The 22,686-nt window shown below is 39.2% G+C and overlaps 1 protein-coding gene and 3 non-coding genes across 4 annotated transcripts in view; 2 read left to right on the top strand and 2 right to left on the bottom strand.

The window, feature by feature from the left end:
- Window positions 1-22,686, top strand: part of LOC124716462 (exportin-6-B) — a gene marked incomplete in the record, with an annotated part of 329,183 nt that overhangs the window by 266,616 nt on the left and 39,881 nt on the right. Inside the window, 2 exon segments of the mRNA XM_047243176.1 lie at window positions 14,286-14,552; window positions 21,976-22,142. Coding sequence (XP_047099132.1) covers window positions 14,286-14,552; window positions 21,976-22,142 — 434 coding nt within the window.
- On the bottom strand, window positions 21,038-21,112 carry Trnas-cga. The gene has a single exon. It is a non-coding gene; the product is annotated as a tRNA-Ser (tRNA).
- On the bottom strand, window positions 21,339-21,413 carry Trnas-cga. The gene has a single exon. It is a non-coding gene; the product is annotated as a tRNA-Ser (tRNA).
- Trnas-cga lies at window positions 21,705-21,779 on the top strand. The gene has a single exon. It is a non-coding gene; the product is annotated as a tRNA-Ser (tRNA).

The following is a 22,686-nucleotide window of genomic DNA, read 5'->3' as shown; positions in this document are numbered from 1 at the left end:
TATCATGGAGAGAATAACCACCTCAATGCCAACCAGCATGGTATTCAAAAACTTTGATGCATCTTGCACTTTTCTCAAATGACATACTGAAAGCTTTGGATCAAGGCAAACAGGTAAATGTAGTGTTTCTTGATTGCCAAAAAGCATTTGACTCAGTACCGCACCTAAGCTTAATGTGAAAAGTATAGTCATATGGGGTATCAAGTGAAATTCAGATTGAGGACTTTTTGGTAGGGAGGACACAGCATGTTATTTGGATGGAGAGTCATTGTCAGACGTAGAAGTAACGTCAGGTGTGACCCAGGGAAGTGTGTTGGGACTCTTGCTGTACATGTTGTATGTCAATAAGTGTACAGACAATTTTTTTAATAGTAAAATAAGGCTTTTCACAGATGATGTGGTTATAAAGTGCTGTCCAAGAGAATCTGCATTAATATTTAGTCAGATCTTGCTAAGATTTCAACATGGTGCAGAGATTGGGAACATGCTCTAAATGTTCAGAAATGTAAAATTTTGCACTTCACAAAACAAAAAAGTAGTATTTTTTGATATAATATCGATGAGTCACTGTCAGAATCAGCCAACTTATATAAATACCTTGGTGTAATTCTTTGTAGGAATATGACATGGAATTATTACATACGTTCAGTTGTGGGTAAAGCAGGTGGAGACTTCGATTTATTTGTACAGTACTGAGTAAGTGCAATCAGTCTACAAAACAGGCTGCATGCAAATCACTCATGCGACCTGTCTTAGAATGTTGCTGAAGTTTGTGGGACCCATAACAAATAGTTCACAAAGCGAATATTGAATGTATACAGAGAAGGACAGCATGAATGGTCACAGGTTTGTTTAATCCGTAAGAGAGTGTCAAAGAGATACTGAAGGAACTAAAATGACAGACTCTTGAAGACAGACATAAAGTATCCCAAGAAAGTCTGTCAACAAAGTTTCAAGAACTAGCTTTAAATGATTACTCTAGGGATATACTACAACTCCTTACGTATTGCTCACACAGGGATCATAAGGATAAGATTAGAATAATTGCTAAATGTACAGAGGCATTCAAACAATCATAATTCCTGCACTCCATGCATGAATGGAACAGGAAGAAACCCTCATAACAGGTACAATGGGACATAACCTGTGCCATGCAACTCACAATGGTTTGCAGAGTGTAGATGTAGATGTAGATGATGGGAGAAGTCGGCTTTCCCAGAAGAAAGCTACAGCGGCCATACAGGATGACTAAGAATTAATTTCCCTCTAGCACTGAAAACAGTATACAGAGATTTATGTAGATTTTGCCTGTGTGTGTTTCTTCCATTAGTATTATCAGTAATTCTTGTCTGTATTCCATGCAATATTAATGCACTTCGAGGGAAATAAACTCTCCCGGGCATGTCTGCACACTGTGTCACCACTGATTCATAAGGTTAGCTGTGGGAAGTTCTGTATAACTTCATGAAACACACTTTAGTTGCTTTCAGTGACCTACTGTGCTAGAGAGAATGGATAATGGTCTGCTCACTCTTCATTTTGCAGACCTGTGGAGGAGGGAAGTGCACAACCACAGTTCAGTGACCTACCTTCCCTCATACTCCTAACCTCTACCCCTGCCTTTCCACCCCATAACACCCCCAGAACACAATTAATCCCTGGGTAGTGTTCTGCTGCACCTAGATACGGTGTTTTTAACACATTTCATATGGTAGTAAGCAGTGATTTAATACCATTAAAACACTATTTTTAAAAATGTGCCACTTTTTGACCCCCTGCAACATGCAAACTACTAGTGATAGAGAAAAATTGAATAGGACCTTTTGTAGGAAATTCCATGTTCTGTAGTTTAATTTCGTACAGGGAAGTATTTTTGCTAGATTGTCAATAAAAACATAAAAAGGTAACCATTAAGTCCCCTCCCCCCCCCCCCCCCCCCCCCCCACCACACACACACACACACACACACACACACACACACACACACACTCACACTCACTCACTTTGCTCACACCCCACTAGTAGAACTTTTTGTATATCATTGGGTACACTACTATCCCCCCCCCCCCCCCCCCCCCTCCAGCCACTGTACAACAATACTTTTTAAGAAGGCCACAGTATTCAGCATCCACACAGAGTATTCAGCACCCACTACAAAACAGACTACCCAAATTATGAGAAACATTTTGATCATTGTGCTGTAGAAATCTAGTAGCCTAACATAATAATACGTTGTATTTATAGGAATAAACTGGAAAGATCGGAGACTAATTTTCAACTTGTACCTGTGACAAAGAGTAAAGGTGCAGCCAAACTATGCAGAAACAAGCAGCATGGAAATAGGAGTCTCTTCAACCTGTATGGGGAATGGTTGGCGAGAGAAGCTTTGAAAGGATGCAGAAACTTCAGGATAGGACGACACCTCATCAGTATCATCAAGTATGCAGATGACCTGGTAGTGTTTGCTACAAATCAAAGATAATTGCAACACATGATGAACCACTTCGTGGAAACTGGAAGGAAATATGGCATGAAAATCAACATCAAAAAATCAAAAGTCATGCAGATATCGAAAAGGGAGAAACCTTTGAGAATAACCATCAATAGTCAAAAACAGGAGAATGTGAATCAGTTCAAGTATTTGTGAAATTTGGTGACAAAGCATGCCCAATGTACCAGTAAAATTCGACCAAGAATTGCTATGGCTGAAGCTGCATTCCATAAAAAGAGGAATCTGCTGACCAGCAAGTTAAGCTCTATGGAGCAGAAACATGGACCATGAGAAATAAGGGGTAAAACACCTTGAAAGTTTTGAAATATTGTGCTGGAGGAGAATTTAGAAGATCAGGTGGACCTATCGGGTGACGAATAGCGAGAAGAGTAGGAAAGAAGAGAGACATTCTGAATCCAATTCTTCAGAGGAAGGCCAACTGGATTGGACACGTATTCAGACATGGAGGGCCCATACACAAAGTCATTGAAGGGAAAATTAAAGGAACGGAAGGATGAGGAAGAAGAAGAATTCAACTTTTGGATGACATGAAAGATGGAAAGAGCTACAGCAGGCTGAAGGAAGCAGCTGAAGACAGGGAACACTGGCGTCAGAAAATCTCTGTACGAAGACATAACCTGACACTAGGCAGAATACTACATAATAATAATTATTTACGAGCCTCCTAACAGCAACAAATCCCAGTTTCTGAATAGGTTTGAATGTATCATGTATTTTTACTTATCCAAAGGTAAGAAGTTCATATTGTGTGGTGATTTTAAGATAAATTTTGGTAACATTTTGTGTACAGTGAGTGATGTTATTAACCTTCTTGCGACTTTCCGTTACCAAAAAAATAGTAAAGAATCCAATTACAATAACACATAATTCAAGCAGCTGTATAGGTGCAATATTCCCGGACCCAGTACCTCTCTCATTCATTAATGTTCTGAACTGGTCCAATGGAGTCCTGACCGTCAGGGTATCTTGTTATGGCGTAGTTTAGGACAAATAAAAGACAATCATTGCATGCTTTCATCTACAGCCTGACAATATTGTCATGTTCAAAAATTTATTTCAATATCAGTCCTGGTATATTATTTACAAAGAAGATAATGTGAATAAGAAAACTTCGCTATTCCCCTGTGCACTTGATCATCATTTCATTGTGGCCTTTCCAGTAAAACAAATCAAAATATAACAGTCAGCCAGGAAAACTGACAATAGGTGGATCACAAAGGGTATAAAAATGTCATGTAAGTCCAAGAGGTCAGTCTAGAGCAAAGTATAAAAACAGATGATCCAAATTTCCACAGTTATTTCAAATTGTACTAGTAAGTCCTTAATTAAGTAATATCTAAACCAAAACTACTAGCAAATAAAGCCTACACAAATTATTTGAACAACAAATGTAAAGCGATTTGGGTTATTGTCAGAAAAGCTTTACAAATTGATGTCAAACAGAAAGCGCCAGAATATCTTCAGTGTAATAGCCAACAAGTAACAGACATCAAATATATTTGTGATACATCCAATAAACATTTTTCTGGAACTGCTAGCAGTCTTTCAGTTGGTTACTCTCCACCAACAAAATCTTCCTTCCAAAGTGTAAAAGACAGATCACTTTTTCTAATGTTAGGAGGTTCTCCTGATGGTCAGTAGCGTGAAAAACTTCCTCTCGTCTAGCATTGATGGTTTACCTAGCTATGTAATAAAACAACCAATGGAAAATCCTGGATGGAATGTAACAATATTATTGAAAGGAAAGTTGCTGCTCACCATGTAGCAGAGGTGCTGAGTCACATATAGGCACAACAATAAGACTGCCAGAAAATAGCTTTTGGCCAGTATGGCCTTCACCAAAAATAGACCACACACACACACACACACACACACACACACACACACACACAGAATTGCAGTGTGGCTTCAGTTGCCAGAGACTGCAGTTGTGTGTGTGTGTGTAAGTTGCATTTGCATGAGTGCTCTGTGTGTGTGTGTGTGTGTGTGTGTGTGTGTGTGTGTGTGTGTGTGTATGTATGTTTGCGCGCGTGCGTGTCAGTCATCTATTTTTGATTAAGGCCATACTGGCCGAAAGCTAATTTGTGACAGTCTTTCTGTTGTTCCTATCTGCGGTTCAGCATCTCCATTATATAGTGACTAGCAACTTTCCTTTACAAAATGTTGTATGCAGTAAAAGAGGTTGCTGATGAAATAGTACACCCTCTTTGCAACATAATCAACTGTTCCACAGGTACTGGCATTTTCCCTCAACCACTGAATAGCTCCAAGATAGTTCCATTACACTAGAAAGGGGAAAAGCATGAGATCAGCAACAACTGACCTATATCCCTCCTCCCAACTTTGTCTAAAATAACAGAAAAGATGAAAATAACTCCCTACTAATAGCACAGCCGTTAGGCTTTCATAAAAATAAATCCATCAGTGAGGCTCTCTTTCCTTTTACTGACCACGTAATACATGCATTTAATGAAAACCACTATGCTTCTGGACTTTTCATTGATCTGATAAGGCATTCAATGTAATCACCATACACTATTCTCCGTGCACTGGATGCGTATGGTATAAGAGGTGTCTGTAATGAATGGTTTCGGTCGTATCTAACAAACAGATGGCAGCTGGTAGAAATAACAACACATGATGGGAGAACAAGCTGTACAGATACAATACCAGTCATATCAGGAGTCCCTCAGAGCTCAACCTTAGTTCCCCCTCTTCTTCCAACTCTTTACTAATGACATCCCAAAATGCCTACTCTCGACAACACCTGTATTATTTGCTGATAATACAAACTTCCTCTCTTGTAACATTTCTCCACGGCAGGTGGAGCCAATTTAGTTGACAGCTGTGAAATGCTGCTATACTGGCTCTATGAAAACAGTTCTTACTTAATATAGAAAAAACAGTTCATATGATATTCTGGCCATCAAAGATTCATACAACACATGTAGCATCATTAGTCATAGACAAGAAAGTTATCAAACAGGTCAGTGAGACTAAATTTCTGGGAATCTGTATAGAGAACACACTATAGTGAAAGATCCACCAAGATAAACTACTGTGTAAACTGAGTTTCCTCTGATATGCCTTTAGAGTTCTCCATCTATGTCTGACTTGACTACCATAAAAACTGTGTACTTTGCACTAGTTAACTTGTCATTTCATATGGCATTCCTTTCTGCAGGACAGTATAAAAGCAAATATTTGTTATTCTGACCCACTTCTATAAGGGGTTAGTCTGTGTTATTGCCCCAGATGATGATTACATGAATGTTTTGTCAAGATTTGTAATTGGTGGGTCCTTGAGGTATGGCAATATGCAAATGCGAGAAGTAAGTTTAAACAGTTTTATTAACAAAGGCGGATTATGAAACATGCACGCTATGCGTGCCCATCATCACTGTGTCTGACATCCTAACACCAGCTAATTACGGTTGTATCGAAAGGCTCCCATGGTGAGCTAAGGAAAGAGACATATTCACACCCGAGGCCGCACTAGAATACTGCCCGCTGCAGACGGCGGCCAGTCACGTACTCCCCATCGCAGTGCGGCCGGACACGCATCTACTGACGAAGCAATTTGTCATCATTCCAGACAGGTCGGCTGGCGAGCACGTGTTAACGCTCCGTATGGCTGCACGCAATCTGTAGATCCTTACATTACGCAAAAATAAATTGTCAAGATCTTGACTTTAGTACCACCACATACACTTACCAAGACTGGGAATACCCCCTGTCCTGTGTGTGTGTGTGTGTGTGTGTGTGTGTGTGTGTGTGTGTGTGTGTGTGTGTAAACCAAATAACGGCCGGTGTGCATGGTCATCACAGCCATGGTTATGGTAACTTTCATGTGACAAATCAGAGAGACTGAGTAAATGCCGTGACAGTGTGAGGCAAATACGCAGCATACTCTATAATAAATTATAATGCTTCAGCACTGTTTTTATTCTATTGCTGAATTTATGAAGACTAACTTATGTCACGTCTAGCGAAAATTCTTTCCAAAATATATGAACCAGAATGTGAAAGTGGTTAAATAATAAATGTTCTGCCAGTCGTAAAAGGCGACGAAAAGAACAAACCCCTAATAGGGCTAACCCCCCTTTTAGTGTGATTAGTTGGTTCAGGACAGAACTAAAGAAGCCTCGGACAAGCGCCATCATGGTCGGGGACGACGCTTGAGCGCTATGCCCGCCCACAATGGTAACGACACTGCTAGCCAACTGGAAAATGATTTAAATCCAAATAGAGGTGTTTTGCAGGATATGCTTCCTACAACCACCCTAGAAGGAAAACAAAGACAGAGGATGAGATGGTCAGATGAAGTAAACCGACACCTCATGTTCTGTTATTACCAAGCAACAAACCTACCTAGGAACCAACACAACTGGATACAGATCACAAGTATACACAACATTTATTACCAGATATCCAGAATTAAAATTTTTAACAGAACGACGACTAACTGATCAGATCCGTGTAATAATAAAAAATAACAGGATACCCCAGTCAGAATTAGAACACATCAAACAACAAGTACAACAAATACTGAAACAAGATAATGTGCAGTCAGAAGAAGAAGAAAATACATTAACGGATTCAAACATTCCAGAGCAAACAAACAAAGAACAACACGCATCAATTAAACAATCAGAGGAAATCAAAATCTTAAGACAGCCACCAGAACAAGCACAAATAGAACACGAAGTGACACACATGTTAGATATAGAAGAAAAATTTCAGCTGACATATATAGAATACAAAGACACAAATACAGACATAAGACCATTCTTGCATAGACCACCAAATAACCCACAAGTCGAAACATGACAACTATCAGCACAATCACACACAACAAAATAAATGAAAATACAACTATGGAAGAGTTACAACTACTGATTGATATAGGAGCACTTACTACACTAAATATACACACTACGCAGAGATCAGAACAAACCAACACACAGAAGAAATCCACAAAACCAGCATGGCAACACAGGCTACAGTTGTTGTTGCAGTTGTGGTCTTCAGTCCTGAGACTGGTTTGATGCAGCTCTCCATGCTACTCTATCCTGTGCAAGCTTTTTCATCTCCCAGTACCTACTGCAACCTACATCCTTCTGAATCTGCTTAGTGTATTCATCTCTTGGTCTCCCTCTACGATTTTTACCCTCCACGCTGCCCTCCAATACTAAATTGGTGATTCCTTGATGCCTCAGAACATGTCCTACCAACCTATCCCTTCTTCTGGTCAAATTGTGCCACAAACGTCTCTTCTCCCCAATTCTATTCAATACTTCCTCATTAGTTATGTGATCTACCCATCTAATCTTCAGCATTCTTCTGTAGCACCACATTTCGAAAGCTTCTATTCTATTCTTGTCCAAACTATTTATCGTCCATGTTTCACATCCATACATGGCTACACTCCATACGAATACTTTCAGAAATGACTTCCTGACACTTAAATCTATACTCAGTGTTAACAAATTTCTCTTCTTCAGAAACGCTTTCCTTGCCATTGCCAGCCTACATTTTATATCCTCTCTACTTCGACCATCATCAGTTATTTTGCTCCCCAAATAGCAAAACTCCTTTACTACTTCAACTGCCTCATTTCCTAATCTAATTCCCTCAGCATCACCCAACTTAATTAGACTACATTCCATTATCCTTGTTTTGCTTTTGTTGATGTTCATCTTATATCCTCCTTTCAAGACACTGTCCATTCCATTCGACTGCTCTTCCAAGTCCTTTGCTGTCTCTGACAGAATTACAATGTCATCGGCGAACCTCAAAGTTTTTATTTCTTCTCCATGAATTTTAATACCTACTCCGAATTTTTCTTTTGTTTCCTTTACTGCTTGCTCAATATACAGATTGAACAACATCGGGGTGAGGCTACAACCCTATCTTACTCCCTTCCCAACCACTGCTTCCCTTTCATGTCCCTCGACTCTTATAACTGCCATCTGGTTTCTGTACAAGTTGTAAATAGCCTTTCGCTCCTTGTATTTTACCACTGCCACCTTTAGAATTTGAAAGAGAGTATTCCAGTCAACATTGTCAAAAGCTTTCTTTAAGTCTACAAATGCTAGAAGCGTAGGTTTGCCTTTCCTTAATCTTTCTTCTAAGATAAGTCGTAAGGTCAGTATTGCCTCACGTGTTCCAGTGTTTCTACGGAATCCAAACTGATCTTCCCCGAGGTTGGCTTCTACTAGTTTTTCCATTCGTCTGTAAAGAATTCGTGTTAGTATTTTGCAGCTGTGACTTATTAAGCTGATAGTTCGGTAATTTTCACATCTGTCAACACCTGCTTTCTTTAGGATTGGAATTATTATATTCTTCTTCATGTCTGAGGGTATTTTGCCTGTTTCATACATCTTGCTCACCAGATGGTAGAGTTTTGTCAGGACTGGCTCTCCCAAGGCCGTCAGTAGTTCCAATGGAATGTTGTCTACTTCGGGGGCTTTGTTTCGACTCAGGTCTTTCAGTGCTCTGTCAAACTCTTCACGCAGTATCGTATCTCCCATTTCATCTTCATCTACATCCTCTTCCATTTCCATAATATTGTCCTCAAGTACATCCCCCTTGTATAGACCCTCTATATCCTCCTTCCACCTTTCTGCTTTCCCTTCTTTGCTTAGAACTGGGTTTCCATCAGAGCTCTTGATATTAATACAAGTCGTTCTCTTATCTCCAAAGGTCTCTTTAATTTTCCTGTAGGCGGTATCTATCTTACCCCTAGTGAGATAAGCCTCTACATCCTTACATTTGTCCTCTAGCCATCCCTGCTTAGCCATTTTGCACTTCCTGTCAATCTCATTTTTGAGACGTTTGTATTCCTTTTTGCCTGCTTCATTTACTGCATTTTTATATTTTCTCCTTTCATCAATTAAATTAAATATTTCTTCTGTTACGCAAGGTTTTCTACTAGCCCTCGTCTTTTTACCTACTTGATCCTCTGCTGCCTTCGCTACTTCATCCCTCAAAGCTACCCATTCTTCTTCTACTGTATTTCTTTCCCCCATTCCTGTCAGTTGTTCCCTTATGCTCTCCCTGAAACTCTGTACAACCTCTGGTTCTTTCAGTTTATCCAGGTCCCATCTCCTTAAATTCCCACCTTTTTGCAGTTTCTTCAGTTTTAATCTACAGTTCATAACCAATAGATTGTGGTCAGAGTCCACATCTGCCCCTAGGAATGTCTTACAATTTAAAACCTGGTTCCTAAATCTCTGTCTGACCATTATATAATCTATCTGATACCTTTTAGTATCTCCAGGGTTCTTCCGTGTATACAACCTTCTTTCATGATTCTTAAACCAAGTGTTAGTTATGATTATGTTGTGCTCTGTGCAAATTCTACCAGGCGGCTTCCTCTTTCATTTCTTAGCCCCAATCCATATTCACCTACTATGTTTCCTTCTCTCCCTTTTCCTACACTCGTATTCCAGTCACCCATGACTATTAAATTTTCGTCTCCCTTCACAATCTGAATAATTTCTTTTATTTCATCATACATTTCTTCAATTTCTTCATCTGCAGAGCCAGTTGGCATATAAACTTGTACTATTGTAGTAGGTGTGGGCTTCGTATCTATCTTGGCCACAATAATGCGTTCACTATGCTGTTTGTAGTAGCTTACCCGCATTCCTATTTTCCTATTCATTATTAAACCTACTCCTGCATTACCCCTATTTGATTTTGTGTTTATAACCCTGTAGTCACCTGACCAGAAGTCTTGTTCCTCCTGCCACCGAACTTCACTAATTCCCACTATATCTAACTTCAACCTATCCATTTCCCTTTTTAAATTTTCTAAACTACCTGCCCGATTAAGGGATCTGACATTCCACGCTCCGATCCATAGAATGCCAGTTTTCTTTCTCCTGATAACGACATCCTCTTGAGTAGTCCCCGCCCGGAGATCCTAATGGGGGACTATTTTACCTCCGGAATATTTTACCCAAGAGGACGCCATCATGATTTAATCACACAGTAAAGTTGCATACCCTCGGGAAAAATTACGGCTGTAGTTTCCCCTTGCTTTCAGCCGTTCGCAGCATCAGCACAGCAAGGCCATTTTGGTTATTGTTACAAGGCCAGATCAGTCAATCATCCAGACTGTTGCCCTTGCAACTACTGAAAAGGCTGCTGCCCCTCTTCGGGAACCACACGTTTGTCTGGCCTCTCAACAGATACCCCTCCGTTGTGGTTGCACCTACGGTACGGCTATCTGTATTGCTGAGGCACGCAAGCCTCCCCACCAACGGCAAGGTCCATGGTTCATGGGGGGGACAGGCTACAGATCAGAATAGAAAAACTGAGAAAAGACATCGGACAGCTAACACAATTTATAAGAAATGAAATATCAGACAAAAAACGAAAAAGGTTAGGTAAAATCTCACAGCAAAAAGCGATAGAGCAATTAGATGAAAAGAAGCAGAAATTACAAGCATTGGCCAAACGACTTAGAAGATACAAAAAAAGTGAAAATAGAATGAAACAAAACCAAACATTCAACACAAACCAAAAGAAATTTTACCACACAATAGATAACACACACATTAAAATAGACAATCCACCAAACATAACAGACTTGGAACACTTTTGGAGCAGCATATGGTCAAACCCAGTACAACATAATAGACATGCACGGCGGATACAAGCAGATACACACATATACAAGATGATACCACAAATGCCTGTAGTGATAATCTTACAAGATGAAGTCACCCGAGCAATTAATTCTACGCACAATTGGAAAAAACCCCTGGAAATGATAAAATAACAAATTTCCGGCTAAAGAAGTTCACTTCAACACATTCACATCTAACTAAATTTTTTAACAATTACAGTGCAGACCCATACACAGTCCCTGATACACTTACACAAGGAATAACTTATCTGAAACCTAAAGATCAAGCAGACACATCAAACCCAGCAAAATATTGCCCCATAACATGCCTACCAACAATATACAAAATATTAACTTCAGTCATTACACAGGAATTAATGACACATACAACACAGAACAAAATTATAAATGAAGAACAAAAAGGCTGCTGCAAAGGAGCACGAGGATGTAAAGAGCAACTGGTAATAGATACAGAGGTGACATATCAAGCTAAAACTAAACAAAGATCGCTACACTACGCATACATTGATTACCAAAAAGCTTCCCCACTCATGGTTACTACAGATATTGGAAATGTACAAAGTAGATCCTAAATTAATACAGTTCCTAAACATAGTAATGAAAAATTGGAAAACCACACTTAATATCCAAACAAATTCAAATAATATCACATCACAGCCAATACAGATTAAGCATGGAATATACCAAGGAGACTCATTAAGTCCTTTCTGGTTCTGCCTTGCTCTGAACCCATTATCCAACATGCTAAATAATACAAATTATGGATTTAATATTACTGGAACATACCCACACAAAATCACACATTTGAACAGCTCAACCATTTACTAAAGATAACAGAAGTATTCAGCAATGATATAAATATGGCTTTTGAAACAGACAAATGTAAGAAAAATAGCATAGTCAAGGGAAAACACACTAAACAAGAAGATTACATATTGGATAACCACAGTGACTCCATAGAAGCGATGGAAAAAACAGATGCCTATAAATATCTAGGATACAGACAAAAAATAGGAATAAATAATACAAATATTAAAGAAGAACTAAAAGAAAAATATAGACAAAGACTAACAAAAATACTGAAAACAGAATTGACAGCAAGAAACAAAGCTATAAATACTTATGCTATATCAATATTGAGTTACTCATTTGGAGTAGTGAAATGGAGTAACACAGACCTAGAAGCACTCAATACACTTACACGATCACAATGCCACAAATATAGAATACATCACATACATTCAGCAACAGAAAGATTCACATTAAGCAGAAAGGAAGGAGGAAGGGGATTCATCGACATAAAAAACCTACATTATGGACAGGTAGGCAATTTAAGAAAATTCTTTCTAGAATGAGCAGAAGCTAGCAAAATACACAAAGCAACCACTCATATAAATACATCGGCTACACCACTGCAATTTCATAACCACCTCTACAACCCTTTAGATAACATAACATCAACAGATACGAAGAAAGTAAATTGGAAAAAGAAAACACTACATGGCAAGCACCCGTATCATCTAACACAGCCACACATCGATCAAGACGCATCCAACACATGGCTAAGAAAAGGCAATGTATACAGTGAGATGGAAGGATTCATGATTGCGATACAGAATCAAACAATAAACACCAGATATTACAGCAAGCATATTATTAAAGATCTCAATACCACAACAGATAAATGCAAACTTTGCAAACAACAAATAGAAACAGTAGATCACATCACAAGTGGATGTACAATACTAGCAAATACAGAATACCCCAGAAGACATGACAATGTAGTAAAAATAATACATCAACAGCTTGTCTTACAACATAAACTCATAAAACAACATGTTCCCACATACAAGTATGCACCACAAAATGTACTGGAGAACGATGAATACAAATTATACTGGAACAGAACCATAATAACAAATAAAACAACACCACATAATAAACCTGACATCAAACTCACCAATAAAAAGAAGAAATTAACACAACTAATCAAAATATCCATACCCAATACAACAAATATACAGAAGAAAACAGGAGAAAAAAATTGAAAAATACATCCAACTGGCTGAGGAAGTCAAGGACATGTGGCATCAGGATAAAGTTGACATTATACCGATTATACTATCAACTACAGGAGTCATACCACACAATATCCACCACTACATCAACACAATACAGCTACATCCAAACGTATATATACAACTACAGAAATCCGTAATTATTGATACAGGTTCAATAACCTGAAAATTCCTAAATGCAATGTAACATATACCGTACAGTTAAAAGGAAGTCACGCTTGATCAAGGTCCGTGTCACTTTTATTTTTGACCAGACATAATGTCTGAGAAAAGAAAGAAGAATAATAATAATAATTCTCAGGTTGACTTTGTATTTTAAAATAGAAATCACTGCTAGAAAGTATTGTAATGTAATTGTATGTGTATTCTGTCCTTTAAGAATTTGCATATTTAGAAATCTATGTAATAAAAAGGTTTATGCTCCTGCACCTTTGTATTGCTATAATTTGTATCCCACATCATGAACAAGATTTTGTGTATAAATAAACAAACATTTGTGTTAGTGACAGAGAACACACAGACATAAGACAGAATGAATTAAGTTAAAATAAAATTTGTGTTCTGTTATTCAGTGACGAGTAATTTCTGTATTTAATAATGCTGCATGCTCTCAGAAGATAATTTATTAGTGAAAACTGTAATATTATATGGAAACAATGGCTGACCTTCAGGAAATAAAATTCCACTAATGGTGGCAGACACATTAAGAGGGAAAAAAAACTGTTAAAAACCGGTGGATTTTTCACACCGTGGGGTCTGAATTACCTGCTGCTCCTTCCCAAATCTGTCTTTCCTTTCCATTGAAAGAACTATTAGTTCCAAAAACTAACTTTAGTTTTTCTCTAATTGCAATGTGTCTTACTACCAGTATTGGAATTTTGCTATGTGAAGGTAAGTACTGCACAACTGTTGTGCTGCCTTATAATTTTACAGTGTACATCATGTAATGCTTTTTCAGAAATTCATACTAGAAAAATTTAGAGTGTATGTTATATTGATTACTATCATTTAATATTTATTTCATTTTCGTCCACAGACAAAGCGGTTAGTGACACGAGCACTTTGTAATACCTTACTGCTGTCTTGCCCAGGGGTACCTAATAATGAGCAATGCTGGGATGAACGACACAGGTTGCTGACAGATCTTATGGATTCACTCACTGCCTGCTTTCAACATGTGACACCAACTTCACCTCATGCTCAAGATGTAATTACAAACACACTGCTGCTGCTTGGTGACCTGGTTGAATCTGTTTGTTCGGAAATAACAAATACGAAGAAACTTCTGTTTTCTGTCATTCAGGTGCATGTGTAATGTTTTTTACTGAAGTATTTTCAACTACTTTTTAAAATATTTCTGTAATATCAAAGGTACTTGTTTGTTTGTAAAAGTACAATTATGGAGAAGTGGTGCATGTTGAGGCACAAAAATTAAAAGGACTGTACATTTGTAAGTAGCCCCTGTACAGTTTTGCTTTCACTATTTTTTGGAGTATCATTATTGTAAATACAGTTATTTATGGAATTATATGTAAAGTTTGCCTGGTTTTGGAAAATTCTTTCAAAATACGAAAGATGTACAATGTCTCGTGCTGCCCCACTGGTGGGGTAAGTTGAGACACTGAATGGGGAAGGTTGAGACACTATGGGGAAGAATGAAACACTTAACAATTAGATTAGAAACATTGATTTTGTTCCTTTTTTTAATTATTTGGGGATAGTATTTTAAATTAAGTCATAAGATAAAATATCTCTGAAGAAAATAACACTTTATTGGTTGAAAAAGGCAGAAAACAGTTACAATAGTGAAACTTTTTATTGTGAGATAAAACATGAAATATAATGGTAATAGAATTAGAAAAAAAAGGTTATGAACTACCTCTGTAAAAAAAACTATTTTAACGAATGTTATACTGCAAAAACGAAACGGGTAAAGAAAGCAGCGATTGCTGGTGTTTTGTTCTTCCATGTTCTTGAGGTTGAGGTAACACCATAACTGTATCACAAATCTTGGCATTCAAAATATCTTCAACTACAGGGTAGAAGAAATTATGTTCAGTCTTCTGCGACTTTCTCAGAAAACAAACTTCACAGTCCCCATCATCACCTTTTTTTTCCGAAACCATCCCTATATAATGGACTACACTTTTTTTCGTGATAAACTTAATGAGAACGTAATGTCTGATGTCAGGGTTTTGTGGAATTGTAACTTCATCTTCACTTAATTGAGCAATATCATCTTCCAAGTCCGATGTTCCATCAGTGTGGTGCACTTCATCTTCATTTTCAGACCTAGTTTTCTGTTTCTTGAAGAGACTCATCTTCACACTTGTAACCTGTAGGCCTACTTTTGTTGACTTTAAGAATTTTACTTTCTGTTTTTCTTCCAGGATTACCTTTTCTGGCATATCAGTGATGATTTTGCTTCTCCCCCTTTTCTCTACGTTTCCTAGTCCTGTTGTTTCTTTCTGCTTTTGGATAGCCACGGAACTGTTCAGGACTGATGTAACTTGAAGATGGAGAATGGTTTGAACTTTGTGGACTTTCCGGTTGTTGTGAAAAATCAGCCTTCCTTCTAGGAACACCACTTTGTTGTGGTGGATCGCATTCAAGTGCTGTCTGGTCACTGTTCTGTCCTTCAGTTGTAGGGTCCTGGTTTGTTTCTCTCTGTTATTCTGGGGGATGGAGATTGTCAGTAACCATAATTTGCAGAAACATATCATCTGTGAAAACATGCCTGTCAACAGGAAAAATGCCAGTTTTCTTGAATGAATTGATTTTATTTTCTGGAGTCATTGCACGTACATAGGCTATACCTACGCAAGCTGCAATGTTATAGATGGTGAAGGACTGTCCTGGATGTTCACTCATCCATGTGTCTACAGCAGCATTATAATAAGCCTGAAATGGCTTCATAATTCCAACTTCCAGAGGTTGCATTCTATGGGTTGAATGTGGAGGAACAGTTAAGATGTGCACTCCACTAGCTTTTGCCATATTAATGGCTTCAATGGACATGTGACTTTCATGTTGTTGTTGTTGTGGTCTTCAGTCCTGAGACTGGTTTGATGCAGCTCTCCATGCTACTCTATCCTGTGCAAGCTTTTTCATCTCCCAGTACCTACTGCAACCTACATCCTTCTGAATCTGCTTAGTGTATTCATCTCTTGGTCTCCCTCTACGATTTTTACCCTCCACGCTGCCCTCCAATACTAAATTGGTGATCCCTTGATGCCTCAGAACATGTCCTACCAACCGATCACTTCTTCTGGTCAAGTTGTGCCACAAACTTCTCTCCTCCCCAATCCTATTCAATACCTCCTCATTAGTTATGTGATCTACCCATCTAATCTTCAGCATTCTTCTGTAGCACCACATTTCGAAAGCTTCTATTCTCTTCTTGTCCAAACTATTTATCGTCCATGTTTCACTTCCATAAATAGCTACACTCCATACGAATACTTTCAGAAATGACTTCCTGACACTTAAATCAATACTGGATGTTAACAAATTTCTCTTCTTCAGAAACGCTTTCCTTGCCATTGCCAGCCTACATTTTATATTCTCTCTACTTCGACCATCATCAGTTATTTTGCTCCCCAAATAGCAAAACTCCTTTACTACTTTAAGTGCCTCATTTCCTAATCTAATTCCCTCAGCATCAGCCGACTTAATTAGACTACATTCCATTAGCCTTGTTTTGCTTTTGTTGATGTTCATCTTATATCCTCCTTTCAAGACACTGTCCATTCCATTCGACTGCTCTTCCAAGACCTTTGCTGTCTCTGACAGAATTACAATGTCATCGGCGAACCTCAAAGTTTTTATTTCTTCTCCATGAATTTTAATACCTACCCCGAATTTTTCTTTTGTTTCCTTTACTGCTTGCTCAATATACAGATTGAACAACATCGGGGAGAGGCTACAACCCTGTCTTACTCCCTTCCCAACCACTGCTTCCCTTTCATGTCCCTCGACTCTTATAACTGCCATCTGGTTTCTGTACAAATTGTAAATAGCCTTTCGCTCCCTGTATTTTACCCCTGCCACCTTTAGAATTTGAAAGAGAGTATTCCAGTCAACATTGTCAAAAGCTTTCTCTAAGTCTACAAATGCTAGAAACGTAGGTTTGCCTTTCCTTAATCTTTCTTCTAAGATAAGTCGTAAGGTCAGTATTGCCTCACGTGTTCCAGTGTTTCTACGGAATCCAAACTGATCTTCCCCGAGGTTGGCTTCTACTAGTTTTTCCATTCGTCTGTAAAGAATTCGTGTTAGTATTTTGCAGCTTTGACTTATTAAGCTGATAGTTCGGTAATTTTCACATCTGTCAACACCTGCTTTCTTTGGGATTGGAATTATTATATTCTTCTTCAAGTCTGAGGGTATTTCGCCTGTTTCATACATCTTGCTCACCAGATGGTAGAGTTTTGTCAGGACTGGCTCTCCCACGGCCGTCAGTAGTTCCAATGGAATATTGTCTACTCCGGGGGCCTGGTTTCGACTCAGGTCTTTCAGTGCTCTGTCAAACTCTTCACGCAGTATCGTATCTCCCATTTCATCTTCATCTACATCCTCTTCCATTTCCATAATATTGTCCTCAAGTACATCGCCCTTGTATAGACCCTCTATATACTCCTTCCACCTTTCTGCTTTCCCTTCTTTGCTTAGAACTGGATTTCCATCTGAGCTCTTGATATTCATACAAGTCGTTCTCTTATCTCCAAAGGTCTCTTTAATTTTCCTGTAGGCGGTATCTATCTTACCCCTAGTGAGATAGGCCTCTACATCCTTACATTTGTCCTCTAGCCATCCCTGCTTAGCCATTTTGCACTTCCTGTCAATCTCATTTTTGAGACGTTTGTATTCCTCTTTGCCTGTTTCACTTACTGCATTTTTATATTTTCTCCTTTCATCAATTAAATTCAATATTTCTTCTGTTACCCAAGGATTTCTACTAGCCCTCGTCTTTTTACCTACTTGATCCTCTGCTGCCTTCACTACTTCATCCCTCAAAGCTACCCATTCTTCGTCTACTGTATTTCTTTCCCCCATTCCTGTCAATTGTTCCCTTATGCTCTCCCTGAATCTCTGTACAACCTCTGGTTCTTTTAGTTTATCCAGGTCCCATCTCCTTAAATTCCCACCTTTTTGCAGTTTCTTCAGTTTTAATCTACAGAATGTGGTCAGAGTCCACATCTGCCCCTGGAAATGTTTTACAATTTAAAACCTGGTTCCTAAATCTCTGTCTTACCATTATATAATCTGTCTGATACCTTTTAGTATCTCCAGGTTTCTTCCATGTATACAACCTTCTTTCATGATTCTTAAACCAAGTGTTAGTTATGATTATGTTGTGCTCTGTGCAAAATTCTACCAGCCGGCTTCCTCTTTCATTTCTGTCCCCCAATCCATATTCACCTACTATGTTTCCTTCTCTCCCTTTTCCTACACTCGAATTCCAGTCACCCATGACTATTAAATTTTCGTCTCCCTTCACAATCTGAATAATTTCTTTTATTTCATCATACATTTCTTCAATTTCTTCGTCATCTGCAGAGCTAGTTGGCATCTAAACTTGTACTACTGTAGTAGGTGTGGGCTTCGTGTCCATCTTGGCCACAGTAATGCATTCACTATGCTGTTTGTAGTAGCTTACCCGTATTCCTATTTTCCTATTCATTATTAAACCTACTCCTGCATTACCCCTATTTGATTTTGTGTTTATGACCCTGTAGTCACCCGACCAGAAGTCTTGTTCCTCCTGCCACCGAACTTCACTAATTCCCACTATATCTAACTTCAACCTATCCATTTCCCTTTTTAAATTTTCTATCCTACCTGCCCGATTAAGGGATCTGACATTCCACGCTCCGATCCGTAGAACGCCAGTTTTCTTTCTCCTGATAACGACATCCTCCTGAGTAGTCCCCGCCCGGAGATCCGAATGGGGGACTATTTTACCTCCGGAATATTTTACCCAAGAGGAAGCCATCATCATGTAATCATACAGTAAAGCTGCATGCCCTCGGGAAAAATTACGCCTGTAGTTTCCCCTTGCTTTCAGCCGTTCGCAGTACCAGCACAGCAAGGCCGTTTTGGTTATTGTTACAAGGCCAGATCAGTTAATCATCCAGACTGTTGCCCTTGCAAGTACTGAAAAGGCTGCTGCCCCTCTTCAGGAACCACACGTTTGTCTGGCCTCTCAACAGATAGCCCTCCGTTGTGGTTGCACCTACGGTACCGCTATCTGTATCGCTGAGGCACACAAGCCTCCCCACCAACGGCAAGGTCCATGGTTCATGGTTATCAAAATTAGCAGTGTTTGTCGAGTCATAGAACCCCCAGAATATTTGATAAAATGCTGCATGACACGTACAAAGTTAACTGAACTCATCCAACGTGAGGAATGAGCCAGTCCAAGCATTCCTGTAGGTGCACCATAAAGCATGAACTCTTTAAAATGAACTCGTGGGAAAACCATTAAGGGTGGCATGGTGTTGCCCGCAGCATTGATCACAAGCAGTGTTCTTACTGAAGTCCCCTTTTCTCCGCTGATAACTTTGAACGCTTGTTTGATTATTTTCTGTGCTATTACCTTTGAAGGCTGCTGTGGGACTCCGGGAGGTGTTGGGAGACTGGGAAGATATGGCACAGGAGATTTGTTTTTGTACAAGGTTGGGAGGATAATTATAGTCTGTGAAGGCTTCAGTGAGACCCTTGGTATATTTCGAGAGGGACTGCTTGTCACTGTAGATGCAACAACCATGGGTAGCTAGGCTGTATGGAGGGCACTTCTTCCTGTGGTACAGGTGGCAGCTGCCAAAGTGGAAGTATTGTTGGTGATTAGTAGGTTTGATATGGATGAAGGTACTGATGTAGCCATCTTTGAGGTGGAGGTCTATATCTAGGAAGGTGGCTTGTTGGGTTGAGTAGGACCAGGTGAAGCAAATGGGGGAGAAGTTGTTAAGGTCCTGGAGGAACGTGGATACAATGTCCTCACCCTCGATATAGATCACAAAGATGTCATCAGTGAATATGAACCAGGTGAGGGGTTTAGGATCCTGGGTGTTTAGGAAGGATTCCCCTAAGCAGCCCATGAATAAGTTGGCATAGGATGGTGCCATGTGGGTGCCCATAGCTGTGCCCCCGATTTGTTTGTAGGTAATTCCTTCAAAGTAGTAATAGTAGTACGTTGAAATGCTACACAGGGAAGGATTTACCCTTGAAGTGGCCTGTAAGAAAAATTTTATTAGCTGTTTGTTATATTCATGTGCACAATGATGATTTTAATGTTTCATTTGACTAAATGCTAGTAAATATCTTTTTTAATGTATGAAAAGAAATAAGTACCTGAAATAGTGGATAAGGATTATGACTAGGATCTGGTTCAAATTAATGTGATTCAACATTAAAACTCATGGGAGAAGATAAATAAATGTTGCATTTAAGGAAGAAATGAGTGTTTCATTTTAAACTATAAAAAGATGGAACAATTACTTGGCAGACAGTAGCAGCAATTAAACAAACACTGTTCTTCCAAACCACATTTATCATCATCAGATAAGAGATTTTTTTCTAATGGAGTTTTTCAGGGATTAACAGCATTGCCATTGCAGGCCCTGGTCTAGAACACTTATGAATGGCCTACCTTGGGCTCTCTCTTGCTAGGTGATGGAACCTATGCTTCTAATGTGTAGTATTTGTGTCAATTTTTGTTTGCATATTAGGTGTGGTACCACCTACCAAAAAAAAAAATTTACCTGAAACTTCCGGGCAGATTAAAACTGTGTGCCCGACCGAGACTCGAACTCGGGACCTTTGCCTTTCGCGGGCAAATGCTCTACCAACTGAGCTACCGAAGCACGACTCACGCCCGGTACTCACAGCTTTAATTCTGCCAGTACCTCGTCTCCTACCTTCCAAACTTTACAGAAGCTCTTCTGCGAACCTTGCAGAACTAGCACTCCTGAAAGAAAGGATACTGCGGAGACATGGCTTAGCCACAGCCTGGGGGATGTTTCCAGAATGAGATTTTCACTCTGCAGCGGAGTGTGCACTGATATGAAACTTCTTGGCAGATTAAAACTGTGTGCCCGACCGAGACTCGAACTCGGGACCTTTGCCTTTCGCGGGCAAATGCTCTACCAACTGAGCTACCGAAGCACGACTCACGCCCGGTACTCGCAGCTTTACTTCTACCTGTCCCAAGTTCGAGTCTCAGTCGGGCACACAGTTTTAATCTGCCAGGAAGTTTCATATCAGCGCATACTCCGCTGCAGAGTGAAAATCTCATTCTGGAAACATCCCCCAGGCTGTGGCTAAGCCATGTCTCCGCAGTATCCTTTCTTTCAGGAGTGCTAGTTCTGCAAGGTTCGCAGAAGAGCTTCTGTAAAGTTTGGAAGGTAGGAGACGAGGTACTGGCAGAAGTAAAGCTGTGAGTACCGGGCGTGAGTCGTGCTTCGGTAGCTCAGTTGGTAGAGCATTTGCCCGCGAAAGGCAAAGGTCCCGAGTTCGAGTCTCGGTCGGGCACACTGTTTTAATCTGCCAGGAAGTTTCATATCAGCGCACACTCCGCTGCAAAGTGAAAATCTCATTCTGGAAAAAATTTACCTGTCTTTATTTTAGTGCTGTATTTACTAAAATTAAGATATTATCCATACTTTTAAGTGCATATTCACACTTTGTTTTGATACAGTTATCTAAAATCTGTCTCCTTTTAATTACAGGCAAATGTACACAAAGCATTATCACTCTTCCCAGCATATGTGCGGACGCCTAATGTTTGTGAAGCAATACTTGAATTCTTCATGAAAGCATTTGCAGGCTTACAGCAACAATTAGGAGCATCACTTACAGAAACAACTGTCCAAACATTCCTGGATGTTTTCACAAGGTGAGATGTGTTTGAACTTAACTGTAATTTATGTGGTAATAGAAAACTTATTTAAAATTTTATAGTAATTACTTTTCCATCAATTATTTACTGCATATTGCATAGACAACATTCTCGATAAATATTGTGATGTAGAATATGTTTTTACAATAGTCCGGTTAACTCACTTTTAGTTAAATTATATATAGCTACATACAGGCAACTCAGTAGATATTTATTTGAATGGTATTCTATTCAAGAACTGCTCTATGCTGTAGAAAGAGCTGGCAATAAAAGCAAACTTTTGTAAACATTTCAACATACGGGAGGAGGACAAAAACAGAAACACAACTCATTATCATGCCTAATACAGTGTAGGAAAACCATTGGTGTTCAAAATGGCTTCCAGTTATCTTGAAATGGATAAACACAGGTCCTCTATGATTTTCAAGGGAATTGTATTCTATTCTTCCTGCCTGCAAAATAACGGCAAGTTCAGGTAACTGTGATAAAGGTGGATAGTGATCACACACCCTCCTCTCCAAAGTAGACCACAAAGGCTGAG

The sequence above is a fragment of the Schistocerca piceifrons genome, chromosome 1, assembly GCF_021461385.2.
Source record: "Schistocerca piceifrons isolate TAMUIC-IGC-003096 chromosome 1, iqSchPice1.1, whole genome shotgun sequence".
NCBI lineage: Eukaryota > Metazoa > Arthropoda > Insecta > Orthoptera > Acrididae > Schistocerca > Schistocerca piceifrons.
Note: the sequence above shows the minus strand (reverse complement) of the source record. Positions and strands in the feature narration are given on the sequence as shown.